This window comes from Notolepis coatsorum (assembly GCF_963971535.1).
Source record: "Notolepis coatsorum genome assembly, chromosome: 15".
Taxonomy (NCBI): Eukaryota; Metazoa; Chordata; class Actinopteri; order Aulopiformes; family Paralepididae; genus Notolepis; species Notolepis coatsorum.
The window spans coordinates 25,022,941-25,039,008 of NC_140179.1; the positions used below are offsets into that span (position 1 = coordinate 25,022,941).

At 42.5% G+C, this 16,068-nt stretch overlaps 1 protein-coding gene across 1 annotated transcript in view; it reads left to right on the plus strand.

Moving 5' to 3' along the window:
• Positions 1–644: 644 nt before the first annotated feature.
• Positions 645–16,068, plus strand: part of dnajc2 (DnaJ (Hsp40) homolog, subfamily C, member 2) — a 43,442-nt gene continuing 28,018 nt past the window's right edge. The window contains exons 1-8 of the mRNA XM_084331133.1: positions 645–826; positions 1,364–1,554; positions 3,355–3,430; positions 3,744–3,842; positions 5,900–6,122; positions 6,731–6,796; positions 6,918–7,009; positions 8,566–8,687. Of these exons, the coding sequence (XP_084187259.1) occupies positions 772–826; positions 1,364–1,554; positions 3,355–3,430; positions 3,744–3,842; positions 5,900–6,122; positions 6,731–6,796; positions 6,918–7,009; positions 8,566–8,687 (924 nt within the window). The 5' untranslated portion in view covers positions 645–771. The remainder of the gene's footprint in view (positions 827–1,363; positions 1,555–3,354; positions 3,431–3,743; positions 3,843–5,899; positions 6,123–6,730; positions 6,797–6,917; positions 7,010–8,565; positions 8,688–16,068) is intronic.

Sequence of the window (16,068 nt, forward strand, 5' to 3'; positions counted from 1 at the left end):
TTCTTGTTTACCAGAGAGGAGATCCGGTACAAGAATCTAGTTCGTTGGTTGACTTTTTTTTATTACATTGGATGCCATTTTGTCACAGGAAAGATTTGCCTCTAGGACCTAGTTTCTATAGAAGCAGCTCGGAGGTGCGCTGTTTTAAGTGAGCGTGTGTTATTGGATTGATTGATTGAAAATTGTATTAATGTCCGCCTTGTTTCGAACTGGTTATGCTTAGGCCCTCTTTCGAAGTCGCCCTCTTTCGAAGTCGGTTATGCTTAGAGTTTGGAATCAGGGCTGGTGGTCTATCGCCCTGCTCTAAAGATAAACTCTAAGCATAACCGACTTCGAAAAAGGGCCTAAGCATAACCAGTTAGAAACAAGGCGGACATTAATAAAATGTTCAATCAATCAATCAATCATTCCAATAACACATGCTCACTTCATTCTTAGATGGCATGCACCTCCGAGTACTTTGAGAAACGTCCGTACTTTCCGCCAATCAGCGCGCTCTCTGTGGCTGCCACACAGGCTTGCCCCTTGAGAGGATTCTCCGGCGCTGCAGCTGGACCCTACTCGATTATCGAGCCCGGAACACAAACGCTGATAGAAAAGCAGAAAGGGGACTGGTTAGGTGGTCACACCAGAGTTCCCCTCTCAGTCACAGGCAGCAGAGACACTGAGGCCCATGTGGTGTTAATACAGGCGGCGACATACCGGCACTTTAGAGACCGCTAACTAAATAAATCTCGCATCTGAATGTTTGTGTAGTTTTCGATTTTTAAGATGCTATTAGAAGCATTGGACGGGGACGTAACAGTCGTCTGCAATGCCATTGCTGGTAAGTTAAGCATTGAATGAGGCCAAATTCGGCTAGCTAGTGTTACCACTGTGTGACACTCGTTAGCTTGCAGCTAACAAGCTATCACTAACAAGGCTTGAGGCGGTGCACTTGATTTTTATGCCTAACTGGCGGATTACATGGTCGCCGAGTGTTCCCCCTTATGCGTGATTCATTCATTTTAGTTTAGTCATCGGATATTCATTTTAACACATGGGGAAAAAACGAGGTGGTTGGAAATTGTGTTGGCATGCGTTCATTTGGCTAGCTGGCACCAACTGAATGAATGCACTTCCTGCAGTGATTTCAGTTGATACCATAAAAGTTCACTCTACAGTATTCTACATGCTTTTACTTGACTTTACATTGCAGAATTCGTTAACGGTATTTGCCTGTGTTATTATTTCCTAACACCTGTTGCTGTCTGTTACTATAATCAGTTGAAATCTGTTATTTCTAACGCCACCAAACAGGATGCTGAGTTGAAGTGATTGACAACCTCGCTCACCTTATTTTCTCTGTCTCTGTCTCTCTCAGCCTCCGTGCAGATCCAGGTGGAGCCAGTGGGGAGATGGTTTGAGGCCTTTGTGAAGAGGAGAACCAGGAATGTGTCTGCCTCCTTCCAGGAGCTGGAGGAAGAGGAGGAGCTGTCGGAGGAGTCTGAGGATGAAGAGCTACAGCTGGAGGAGTACCCGCAGCTCCGGATGCTGGATCCGAAAGACTGGAAGGTACAGGCCAGATAACATGGATGGATGGATGCTGACCTATAACCCATGACCCTTGACCCCGCCACACACATACATTACATGTAATGTCTTACTTTAACATTCTATTATTAGGACATATTATTTGTGATTATGAAATAGCTGCTTATTAGAAGGTAAAACACCATATGATGAGTTACTGTTAAAGATACATGATATGCAGGTCAAAACACAGGCCATTGTGTAGGCTTGCTGTGGTACTAGTCCGTGATACACACGCCATTGTGTAGGCTTGTTGCTGTGGTAGTCAGTGATACACAGGCCAAATGATTATGTAGGCTTGCTGTGGTAGTCAGTGATACACAGGCCATTGTGTAGGCTTGCTGTGGTAGTCAGTGATACACAGGTCATTCTGTAGGCTTGCTGTGGTAGTCAGTGATACACAGGCCATTGTGTAGGTTTGCTGTGTTAGTCAGTGATACACAGGCCATTGTGTAGGTTTGCTGTGTTAGTCAGTGATACACAGGCCATTGTGTAGGTTTGCTGTGTTAGTCAGTGATACACAGGCCATTATGTAGGCTTCCTGTGGTAGTCGGTGATACCGGTGTTACTCTGCGTTCAGGCTCCATTGAGTACATTACTTGCCTACTGGTGTTTGCTTTTCTTTATAGAAATAAAACCCATTCAGTTAATTTTCACATATCAGTTCCCACATCCATAAAAATAAATGACAACCTTAATTTGTGAAATACTAAGCGTGTTCTCAATACTTAGTCAGACAACATTAACTGAAACTGAAATACTAAGTGTGTTCTCAATACTTAGTCAGACAACATTATAAACGGAACATGTCTGCGTGGACAGCAGATCTATTGTATAGGTCGCAGTACAGAGTAGCTCAAGTTTCACTTTCATTTAGAGTAGATTTAGTTTAGTCGAGTGCAGCAGCTCGACTGGAGAGGAGATGAGGACCAGTCCAGACCAGCAATAGTATGTTTGTAAATAAGTCTGCAGCTACATTGATCCGTCAATCAATAGATAGAAAATTAACGGCAAGGCATTACTGTCCGTTGGTTTATTTTTTAAATTCGAAACCTAACGTCAACTCTTGTCTGTCCAAAAATGGATACTAGTAGTCATTGAAAATGAACGAAAAGGGGATGTAGACGGACACACAGTGGATCAATGTAGCCACGTAATGTTAAATATCAAAGTAAGCACTCTACACATATTGAGCGTCATTTTGTAAAATGTCTGGTCTCATGAGTTTATTGTCGTGGGCAATTTCACATCACCATGGCAACCCTACCCATACGACCGTCAACTCTTCACAACATACTTTATATAACTATTTAAATGTTATATAGTATAATATCTCATCCTGTTATCTGCACTGCACACTTTTTAGAACTGTATATAGTCATCTTTATTTTAGTCAATTTATCTTATTTTATTATTCTATGATTATTTTATTGTATTTATATTATTGGAAGCTGCTACGGTCGAGGGACCACAACAAATCGAATTTCACTTTTCTTTTTTAGAATAGAATAGACTTTTAATAAATGTTGCTGTAAGGTACTGAAAATACCATTAATCATTATCTGAAATGAAAACAAAAAAAAAATCTAACCATACTGTCATGAACTTGTCCTAATATACTAATAGCACTCAACACTTTGAACATTGTTACTCAGCTGATAGAGTTGTACTCTTCCTGCTGTCTTTTTGTACAAAACTTGTAAGTTGCTTTGGATAAAAGCGTCAGCTAAATGACAATGTAAATACGTGACGATAAACGAATCTGAATCTTCTCACTTCCAGAATCAAGACCACTACGCCGTCTTGGGATTGGTCCACATGAGATACAAGGCAACACAGAAACAAATCAAAGCTGCCCGTGAGTAGCTCCCCCTACAGGATACATTATGTATTCATTACTGTTTGTTGGATTTCTTTGATTGGTTTAACCCTTTCACTGCCACACGACAGAAGGTTAGCCCTTCTTTAGATTGCTGTAATACAATTTTCATCATATTGTCATTGAGAGCAGCATTTACTAGTGCATTTATATATTATGTATTCTATTATATATTACATTTATAAAAGTAATGTCCTTCACATGCACGACTGACATGAATGGAATACTCAAGTATCCTGACTAAGACCCGTATATTACTGCGCATGTCAACATATGAGTTGTTTGTCAACAGACAAAGCTATGGTGTTGAAACACCACCCTGACAAAAGGAAAGCAGCTGGAGAGCAGATCGTAGAAGGAGACAACGACTACTTCACCTGCATAACTAAAGGTAATGGTCTCTAGGGCTGTCAAAATTGGCCAAAAATGACATTAGAATATTCCCTAAAAAATAAAAACATAGGTTCGTACCATTCGAATATCTATTGTTGCGCATTATGTCCACAAGAGGGCAAACCAATACAACGGGAGACTAACTAGTAGGCTATAGGTGATTTATTTAAACCACCAACTACACCACTACTACACACACTACTACTACAAACTACACCAGCATACAAATAGAATAATGTATTCTCTCAATCTCTCAGAATGGGGTTCGTCTCTCGGAGCAAGATCAAATTAATGAACGTTCACGGTATATAGAATGGACATTTATACAAAGCAGCGCACCTCTGAAAAAGGCGTGATAAATATCAAACAATATATTTTCCTTCATATTATGAAACGTGAAATAAATCAAACCATTGGGGATCCATATGATCCGTATGATCCTTCCGTCAATATAATATACAGTATAACTAAAGGTAATGGTCTCCAACGACTACTTCACGTGTATAACTAAAGGTAATGGTCTCCATGGACAATCAAACATTTATAAAGGCTTTACATTCAAAACAGGGTCTCGAAATTTACAACAATGAACTCCTCGCCTCGTTCTTTTCCCTAGGTCTCTTTTTAAGATATTCCTTTATTAATCCACTTCGGGAAATTCAGGCATCATAGCAGCATGGGGGAGGGGAGGTACAGGTATGTTCAGGATAATGGAAGAAAGACATGCATATATGCAATCAAATGTAATCGGTGTATAAAAATATGAGAAAAATAAACTGTAAATAATATAATTTAATTCTGAATATAAACTGTAATCAAGGGTGCAGATGAGGGTCTATGCCCTGTCGGTTATATTATAAGTTACATAAATATAGTCAATAAAGAATTTGAATCTGAATGTATACTATGGATAAAAATAAACAGTATACACAAGGTCCCCTAACTGGCATGATAAAGTCCCTGCCGGTTTTAAACCTACATCTAACTGACCAGCGCACCACAGGTCACTTTAAACACATAAGAAAAGGACACTTTAACACATCCAGCGCCGGAAACGCGTTACAGCGTTATTGGCCGCCATGCGTTGAGCGCCAGACCTCGCTGTACAGCGTTATTGAGATCAATATTTCATTTTTTCACCATGGCATTCATAATTCATATATACACCCGCGACGCTGCAGCTGGACCCTATAGGTGACTGCAACGATGGCTCAATACCGCCGCCTGGTGGATGGTCGGGCGAGTTACACTCGCCTACAGGATGTGGCCGATGAAAATCATCCGGCCGTCACATATCGTCGCGGGACTCCCGACAGACACAATGTACATAATGGATCGCCTTCTAAACTTAATAATCGATATCATTTCGGCGTTTATTGCGACATACAAACCGGAAATGGACCTAGGTGATCGGCGTCGTGTAATTGGGATCTTTCACCGCCAGTCTCTTTGACCCACGGTAAGAGGAATATAACGTTATTTTCAACCCGATTGTGAGTTTCCTTGTGAGCAAACCGATCTGATCAATATATCACCCAACCTACATAAAGCATTTACTGATGATCGGGGAATTATAAACGACCCCCCCCCCCCCCTTTCCTTCACGCATGATGAAGCATAACGTATACCGATCATATACAGTTGAATCTTTTTATATAGCGTGAGGGAAGAAACGCCAAACGCTACTGCAGAAAACGATAGAAAAAGGTCCCTTTAAGGAAAGAACTCCTCTGGTTCTTGTATAGTATAGTTAGTAATAGCAAGTATAGCATAGGGACATAGAGTAAAACTGTATATTGTATACTAGTGTACATAGGACCTAGTGCCTTTAATTCATAGCTAAAATTGTATTGCATTTATTATCTCAGGACTTTTAACATGTCTATTTATTTCATCATGTCTATTTTATGTCTATTTTATTATCTTCTACTTATTTTATTTACTATTGTATTCTTGCACAATCGAAGCAGGCATGCATTTCACTGTAATGCCCTGGTATGTATGTGATAAATAAACCTCTTGAATCTGATGGTTTGTTTGTGTCTTTGCTCCCAGCTATTGAAACTCTGTCGGACCCTGTGAAGAGGAGAGCGTTCGACAGCATCGACCCCACCTTCGACAATGCCGTGCCTTCCAAGGGAGAAGGCAAAGATAACTTTTTCGAGGCGTACTTTCCTGTATTCGAGCGAAACGCCAGATGGTCTTCCAAAAAACATGTGCCCAAATTAGGAACGTTGGAGTCCACTTTTGAGGAAGTGGATAATTTTTACTCTTTTTGGTAAGTGGGTGTAGAAGTGTGTTTTTTTGTTTGTTTAACCTTTATTTACCCAGGGTAGGTTCGCTGAGCACGGATGCTCTTTTTCAGAAATGCCATGCTTCACATTCACACCTGGGAGCTGCCCAGTACAACCACAGTCTGACACCATTGGCCACTGAGCAACTCCACTGGAGCAGTTGGGGGTTAAGTGCCTTGCTCAAAGGCACTTCAGCGGTTGGTGTTAGGGGGATGGGTGATAGTTATGAATTCACTTCCCCAGCCCAGATTATTTCCTGCCGGTCCCGGGGTTCGAACCGGCGACCTTCCGGTCACAAACCAGCTTCTCTAACCTTTAGGCCACCGCTCTGTGTGTGGTGGGGGTGGAACTGACACCATTTGCACAGGGCCCAGAGTTTTTTTGGCTACCCCTGAGTGAGCGACAAGGCTGTCTTCAGCTGCCCCCCCGGTTTCACATGGGCACTGGAGAAGGACAGTACTTTTAGTTTGATAGAGAATCTTCAGTTAATGGGTTTAAACAGAAATGCTAATTAAACGTACAGTAACTGGAATGAGCGGAAGACAGAATTATGGTTTTTGCTCAAGAGATATGTTGTCTATTTTCAATAAAGGTACAACTTTGATTCCTGGAGAGAATTCTCCTATCTGGATGAAGAGGAAAAGGAGAAGGCTGAATGGTGAGCAATATCACCACAACAACAATAACCACCCAGAGGACCATTATGCTTTTCCCCCCTCCATTTCTCTAATGTTGTCTATTAATGTCTGACCTGTTCTACTTGAACCTCTTGTACACAGTCGAGACGAGAGGAGATGGATTGAAAAGCAGAATCGCTCTTCCAGAAATCAGAGGAAAAAAGAAGAGATGAACAGAATGCGAACATTAGTTGGTAAGGTTTGATCTATATCTGATATAACACTGATGACTTGGTCAAATAAAGATTAATGGCTGCATTTTTATATAGCGCTTTTATCCAAAGCGCTTTACAATTTGTTCCTCACATTTTACTCACTCACTCACACATTCACACTAGTGGTCTGCAAGGGCCTTGAAATAAAGCCCGAGCCCTGCCCGAGCCCTTGAACTTCAGGCCCTGCCCGAAAATAAGCCTGACTGTAAATAATATTTTAAGCCCTAGCCCGTGTGAAAACCTGAAAAAAAATTATTATTATTATTATTATTATTAAAATATTAAATTTTTTGTATTTGTTTTAAATATTCGAAACACGGTTTTATATGAACGTAATAAATAAACAAAACTAAGAAGCATTTACATAGCCTGTTTCGCAATGCCGTCTCTCCCAGTGCTCGCTTACCGGTATATAGACTGACTCACACTGTCACACATCAGCCTCGTAAAACGTATTGAAGGCTATAGAATCTTCTTTGACACACGCGCACACACACACACGACACACGATAGCCTACTCAGTCAAACAAACAAACAGAAAACAGAAATCAGATTTCGAGCAGAGCAACGTAATGAAAATCACAACAAAACAAGTAGCAGTCGCGACCCAGCAAATGGTAAACATCACTCACCAGACGTCAGCAACGCGTTGAACACCGTTAACAAAACCGGCTACATACATCCCAAGAACAAATTAAAACGTTCGCCAACTGGCTATATTCCAACACAACCAATCGAGTTGAACTTGTCCCCTGAGTTCTCTCTGCGCGCTGCAGTAATTACATCCAAATGTTTCTCTGGCGCAAAAGAGAAAGCGAATCTTAAAACAAAGGGAAGAAAAAAAAAACGGCGGTGCCCCGGCCCGGCCGACCCCGAATTATTTATTAAAAAAAAAGCCCTACCCAGCCCGAACCCGCCGGGCCGGGCCCCGTCGGGCCTGGGCAAGGTTGCAGTGCACTAATTCACACACCGATGGCAGAGGCAACCATGCAAGGTGCCGACCTGCTCATCGGGAGCAGTTAGGGGTTAAGTGTCTTGCTCAAGGACACTTCGACACGCTGCCCGGGAGGAGAGGGAATCGAACCGGGAACCTCCGGATTACCAGACGACTGCTCTACCTCCTGAACTACTGTTGCACCACAAGATTAGACTTCAGTTGGGCCGTCCTCATTGGCCTTCATGAGATTCCTAAAAATATTTTTACTCATCCGTTTTTGCCGCCAACAAATGTGTATATTAACCCTTTCACTGCCACGCTACCAAAGGGTTAACCCTTTCACTGTGACAGTACAGAAGGTTAACCCTTTCACTGCCACACGACAAATTGTACCTTCCCTGTTTCTGGAATGTTGGCTTAATGTGGTCACTGCATAAGATAAGATATTCCTTTATTGATCCACTTGGGGAAATTCGGGCGTCCGGGAGGTGGAGGGGAGGTATGGGCAGGGTAATGGTAGAAAGACATAAATATAGGCAATCAAATCTGAATAAAAAAATATGAGTGAAATAATCTGTGACACTCTGCTTCTCTTTAGACACGGCCTACAGCTTTGACCCAAGAATAAAGAAGTTCAAGGACGACGAGAAGGCCAGGAAGGAGTCTGAGAAGAAGGCTAAAGTGGACGCCAAGAGGAGAGAGCAGGAGGAGAAGGAGAAGGTAGGCCTCTCTCGCAGCCGTCTGACGCGCCTGGCTCAAATAGTATATAATAGTATGGTATTAAAAAGTGTTGATAATCGGGGCATCATCTGCGTGGTATTAAAAAGTATTACATTTAATTTGTGCAGCTATTAAACTTTGGGGGGGGGGGCAGCTGTTGGAAGATGAAATTATATTGTGGTATTAAAAAGGTCTTAAATTCTTTACATTTAACTGGCTGAAACCCGCAGATACCCTGATAATGTGATTGTCGTTATAAGATAACTTATTCCTTTATTAATCCCCTTGGGGAAATTTGGTTGTGATAGTGGTTATAATATACTATAATAATACATATAGGCAATAAAAGATTTTAATCTGAATATATATATATATATACACTATGAGTAAGATACACAAGGTACCCTAACTGGCATGATATAGGTTTTGGTGGATTAAGAGTCGGACACACTTAGAGTTTTCACACCGGCCGGGCTCCGTGTCGGAGCCGGTTCCCGAACGTAATCTCGAACCGGCCAGCGCGTTCACACCGGGAATAATTGGTTCGGAACATGACAGAGGCTTTAGTTCGGCCCTCTAAGAAAACACTGAGCACCGATTTTTCATGTTCCCGAACCAATTATTCCCGGTGTGTGAACGCGCCGGCTGGTTCGGGAACCCGCTCCAGCACGGAGCCCGGCCGGTGTGAAAGGCCTATTAAGTGGTCAGACATTCCTAATGGTTCTCGAGTTCTGCAGCCGTTGGTTCTCCAGCTGCTGGGAGGAGGTGCTCGGGCTATATTTATCCTCTTGTGTCAGAGGCTGGTCAGTGCTGCACATGTGCTGCTGAAGGAGGAGGCCTGGTGATCTTGATATGAATTATAGAATAAATATTTCAACAACTGTGGCCCGATGTCTTAGAAATAAAATTTTCAACTTGAGGTTAAACTCATTCGCTAACAAACTCCTTTTATTCACATAATCCTTCTATATACCTACTTATACACCTGCATATAACCTATATAACTCTGTATGATAGCATGTGTGGGAGGGAAAACTCCTCCCACCCACTATACACAGACTTGGCTGACAGGAGGAGCATGTTCAGTGCTAGGCTCACACTACCCAAATGCAGCACTGAACGACACAGGAAGTCCTTCATTCCAACAGCCATCAGACTATATAATGCATCAATGCATCACTGTGCCTCACTGCATCACTGAGCACAGAGTGGCAGCTCCATAGTGGCAGGAGGCCGCGACTAGCGGCCTCCAGACTCCACAACAGGGGGCAGCGACTGCTGCCAGACATTGACCTAGGACTAATAGGAACCCAAGGAGGACAATAACACTACCTTAGGCATACTGCACCTTATGTGGATACTGTGAATAATTTATATTTCAGTTAGTTAGATAGTAAATTATAACACTACCTGATGCATACTGCACCTTATGTGACACTGAATATATATTTCAGTTAGTTAGATAGTAAATTATATTGACATTTGTTTACACTGCTTGTGTTTTTTTACTACCTGTACCCCTTCCCCCATGCTGCTATGATGTGTCTCAGTATATTTTTACTGTATTTATTTACTGTATATTTTATTCCATTTTTATTCTATTTTACTCTACTCTTATCCTAGGCAACTTGATTTGTTTTATTATTCTAATTCGTGACCTGTTCTGTCTAAATGTTGAGCGATTTGCAGTGTCAAATTTCCCACGGGATAATAAAAGTATTTCTTTCTATTCTATGTGCAATAATGCTGTATATTTTTTAGATATATATTTTTTTAATATAAAGTTTAGTAGTAGTATTGGTAGTAGTTGTAATAGTAATCCAGTATATTTTATTTTCTAAAAAAAAAAAAATCTTATTCAACTTCAGCCCTGATCATAACACCACATATTCATTTTATAATTCTAACCCTTTAAATGCCAGTGTGTGTGTGATGGCATATATTTGCAATATATCAAATGCAAAGTAGATTTTTCTGGGGGGGATTATTACAGGCTAACATGTGTCAATGATTAGCAGTTTTTTGTAAGGGTCCCGCCTCCACCAATAACATGCGGCTCCCTTGTGTGTGTGTGAGAGAGAGAGAGAGAGAGAGAGAGAGATAGTTCTCCAACTTGTGTGAGTTGCAGTGATCTCCTGGTTGTTCCCCACCTAGGTTATCTAACTATTGCGCTGGTGCAACTAGAAACACTGGCCTGGCCTGCTTCTAAGTTCAGTGGCCTGACTGCATAATTTCTTTTTGTTTTGATTTGGAAACCCCTGCTCTAGTCCAGTGGTTCCCAAACCTCTCCTCGAGACACCCCAGCCGTTCCATGCATTTGTTAAATTCCACCACCATCACACCTGATTCAACTAATGAAGGGCTTGTTAAATTGAATCAGGTGTGCTGGTGTTGGAATTTAACAAATACATTGAACGGCTGGGGTGCTTCGAGGAGAGGATTGGGAAGCTCTAGTCGATTTTGTGTTTTGAGCACAAAGTTCATCATAGATCTAGCCTCTTTTATTTTGCTCTCAAAGTGCACCAGATTGATGCATTTAACTTTAAAATGTACCCAAAAAAAAAAAATCCGGGGGTGCATGCCTATATGTATATATATATATGCGTATTTAAGCATTACATCACACGCAGGAGTGGTTTGTGACCAATAAACCATGCCTAGGGGTGGTTGTTAGGCCCGAGGCGCAGCCGAGGGTCGTTAGACCCCCCTAGGCATGGTTTATTGGTCACAAACCACTCCTGCGTGTGATGTAAAGCTTTTATACAACTGCCAGATTCATCCAACCTTATTTCTATACAATAAACACACATTAATCGAAGATTTATTGAAAAAACCATCCGCCAGAAAAAGTAGTTCCCACAACTCCATGTGGAAGCAGCTTGAAGTGCATCCAACCAAACTAACACATCCAACTGTGTATTATTGGAATGATTGAGAGAAGTTGCCTCATGTGGAAGCAGCTTGAAGTGCATCCAACCAACTAACACATCCAACTGTGTATTATTGGAATGATTGATTGAACATTTATTAAAACGTTTTCTTTGCCCTATAGGAAAAAAACGTTTTCTTCGCCCTATTTTTTTATTTATTTCTTTTAGCCTAAACTTAACCAGTTGGAAACCAGGGGTACAGTAATAAAATTAGCAATCAACCAATCAATCAATTCAATAGACCATGCTCACTTAAAACAGCGCTGCTTCTCTCTCAGTCTGACTCCCCCGCTGTTGCAGACAGGAGTGTGTGTGTGTGTGTGTGCGTGTGTGTGTGTGTGCGTGTGTGTGTGTGTGTGTGTGTGTGTATGTGTGTGTTTGTGGGTACGCCAGCGTCGGACAGTGTGAGAGAGAACGCTGCAGTCGGAAAGTAGGAAGGAAGAAATTTAAATCAATCAATTAATCTATCAATCAATCCGCGATTTTTCTTTTGTTCTAGATTGAGTCAAGACCCATCAATTACATCATCCAACATTGTTTAAAATACTAACACATTCCCCTTGACAGAATCGCTTCATATTTAGTCGTTATGGTGCTTTCAACATAACCATTTGTTCTCCGCGATCCTGTTTTCTCCCGGAGTGAGCCGGGGAGGGTTATGTGATTTGGTTGTGGGCGGGTCCTGAGCCCAGGACCGTGGATTGTTACCAATAAAGACGTGTGAATGGCCAATCAGAATCGAGAAATTTGCATGCCGTTGTATAATTATTCTTACCATATATCTACCGGTATATCCACATCTGTGTACATACCTGCATATAATCCTTTTTACATATCTGTAGATTACTATATATTAGAGGTGGGCATAGATACATTTTTTTTAATCTAGATTAATCTATCTGCAATCCTGGAGTTAATCTAGATTAACCCTTTAATCGCCAAGGACGACTTTAGACGTCATTCCTCGCCATGCGTAATCTGCCAATGACGTCGTACAGCGTCTTTGAGATCAATATTTCAAAAATCTGTCATGTCATCTGTCATATTTCACCCACGGAGACTTGAGACTTGCTGTTGATCTCCTCTCAACTCTCCAACGGTTCAAGACCGCCATCTGGTGGCCGATCGGCGAATCACCAAAACCGGAAGTGACGCGCCGGAAGTGGTGCTCACCCATATTTTGTCCGGCCACTCGCTATCGCTAGCGGGACTCCAGCTTGATACACTGGATAGCGATCCGTTGCCAATAACTCGATAAACAACATGATTTGGACATATATGGGCGGCTACGTGGCGTAGTGGGCAAGGCGCTCCCCACGAAATGCTGGAGACGCTCGGCTCGTCAGTTCGAGCCCAGAGCTCCACATTTGCTTTCAGTTTAGCTGGTCGTCCGTACTAATACACATTGGCCGTATTAGGGGGTGGGAAACTGATGGGTGGGGATCGGGCGTTGTGGACAGCGACTCCTACAGGTCGGTTGGTGCGCCTGCGCAGTAGAATCAGGAAGTGTCGGGCGCAGCATGAGCCTCCCACGCGTTACTCCTCGCCACTGAGATCGAGCGGCGCAGGTGAAAAGATGCGACTGCTGTTACCTCAAGTACCGGAGGGGACTTGTGCTATGTATGACTTAGTCCACATTGCAGCTGGCTTGTGGGAGGCAAGAAACAGCGTCCGTGACAGGGGAGGGTTGAATTGGATGATACGAAATTGGGATGGGAGAAAATATAGAAAAATGGGAGAAAAAGTGGATAAAAAAAAAATGATTTGGACATATATAGTATTATACAACCTGGAAATGGATCGCATATATCAACATCCCATAATAGCGAACTTTCTGCTCCACGCCGATCGCCCAACGCTACGAGGAAGCTGCGGTGAGTTTCAGCGTGTTTGATTATTATTAAACATACACACTGCTCCGATCAACATATCACCCATACTAAATAAATGATTTAACGTCGGCCACAGACTTATAAACCCCCCCCGGTCACCAGCAGATGATGAGGCATGACGTGTAGGACCTTGTACAATTGAAATTTTTTATCTGACGTCAATCGGTATCAAACTACATTTGATGATCTATATGTATTTAGGGCTATAACTCACGTTCTGCAGAATGCTGCAGAAAACGATAAAAACATATTTATACTTTAGACCGTATTTTAGTATGAATATGTGAATGAAAAAGTAGAACGTTGCTACATCCTAAACGATAGATACTTGACGTTGAATGGGCCATAGTAATGTCAATTTAGCAATACAATTTAAAAAGTTATAGCCCTGCAAAGAAGGGGAACATCTCCATAGACAAATAGAGCTGGCAGAGGACGGTATAAAGGCCCTCCCATAGTCGAGCAGACTGTACACAGAGCAACTTCGCGGAGGTCCGCGCGGACTCAAAGCAGACCCACAGCAGAGTGCAAAGTGCGAAGCTCCTATTTTCTGACGCGCGGACGTCCGCTGAGATCAAAAGCTCAGAGTCCGCGCGGACCTCCGCGGAGTCTGCTCTGTGTACAGTCTGCTCGACTATGGGAGCACCTTAAGGATGGATATACGCGTGGCAGAAAAAGGGTTAAAATGGCAAAAAATTAATAAATAAAAAATAAAATAAAAATAATGACCAGAAGTAAGTCCTTACTTCTTTTTTTCTCCTTACGTTTCTCAGGCCAGGTGGCCCATTACACCATGAGCCCATCTCCCGATTCCAAAATGTACCCAAGGTGAACAAGTGGAGTTCCCAGCTGGCATCAATGAAGTGTACAGTAACGCCTAGTAGGGATGGGTACCGAATTCGGTACTTTTGAGGTACCGAACCGAAACACGTCGGTACTACAGAGTATCGAATCAAGTGAGAAACATAAAAAAAAAAAAAAATTTTTTTTTTTTTTTTTTTACTTTTTTCTTTTCATGTCAACGTTCACACTCACAATATATGCTTACCTAGGATTTGACTTGATTCAACAACAAAGCAGTCGGAGCAATGACGAGCCGAAAACTGTCGAAATTGTAGTTATTTGAAGTTTGGATTTTTTTTTTTCGACTGAGGTAGGTCAATTAAATTTCTTGAGACTAAAGTACTGAAAAAAGGTACCGTTGGGTACCGGTATCGATTCACAGGTACCGGTATCGGTTCAAATGTGAAAGGTACCCATCCCTAACGCCTAGGTAGTTATCGTTGCTGACAGATATCCAATGGTCCCCAGTCAGTGCTACACACGCCGCGGCGGCCAACTTCTCATCTTTCACAACTTTCTCTCTGGCGTGTTGGTCATGGATTCTCCTCATGATAGTTCGCCTCGCAGGCAGTTTGTAACACGGGTCGCCTGTTGCCGCCCGGAGACGAAGCTTGAGTCCATCATCTTCAACCATGCTGATAGGCCGGCAATTGATTGTAATCCACTGGGCTAGGAGGTTAGTTAGCTTGGCTGATAAAGCTGTGCTGAAGGGCTTGCCTCGGTTGCACTCAAACATTGTAGTTTGACGAACACTTTTCCCCGGTGCAGCAGTGCTTGGCCCGGTGGCACCTTCCTTGCTAACATCAATTTGATTCTTTTTGCATTTGAGTGCATTTGATGGTTGTTGCATAGTGTTATTGTCATTTAGCATTCTGATGGCCTGAGGATAGAAGCTTCTTCTTAGTCTCTCTGTGCTTGCCATGAGACTCCGGTATCGCTTGCCTGACTGCAGCAGTTCAAAGAGGCAGTTGTTTGGGTGGCTGGAGTCTTTGATTATTCTCTTAGCCTTACCCATGCACCGCTTGTTGTAAATGTCTTGGAGAGTGGGAAGCCCCCCTCCAATTGTGCATTCGGCTGAACGGGCCACTCTCTGTAGTCTGCTACGGTCTTGTGCGGTGCTATTCCCAAACCAGGAGGTGATATTGCCAGTCAGGATGCTCTCTATTGTACACGAGTAGAAGTTCTTAAGGATCTTCTGACTGACTTGGAACTTCCTTAGGCGCCTGAGGAAGTAGAGGCGTTGCCGTGCCTTCTTCACAACACTGTCAATGTGTGTGGTCCATGTCAAGTCCTCGGATATGTGGACTCCGAGGTACTTGAAACTGTTCACTCTCTCAACCGGTGCCCCGTCGATGCTGAGGGGGTTGTAGTCCCTGACCCCGACCTCCTGAAGTCCACAATCATCTCTTTTGTTTTGCTGAAGTTCAGGGAGAGGCAGTTCTCCTCCTAGGGGTGTAACGATTCAACCTCACAACGATTCGATTGGATTACGATTCTTCAGGCAACGATTCAATGCATCATGAAATCAGTTAATTCCCCAAAAAATGTTGAATACACAAATGTGGCTGGGGGAACTGATTCACTCGGCATGAATAGACTATAGGTAAATAAAAACAATACACACAAAAAAAAAACATAAAAAAAAAGATTAGAATCGATGCATCGTTACACCCCTAACATCTATGCGAGGTACATCATCTGTGAGGTACATCATCA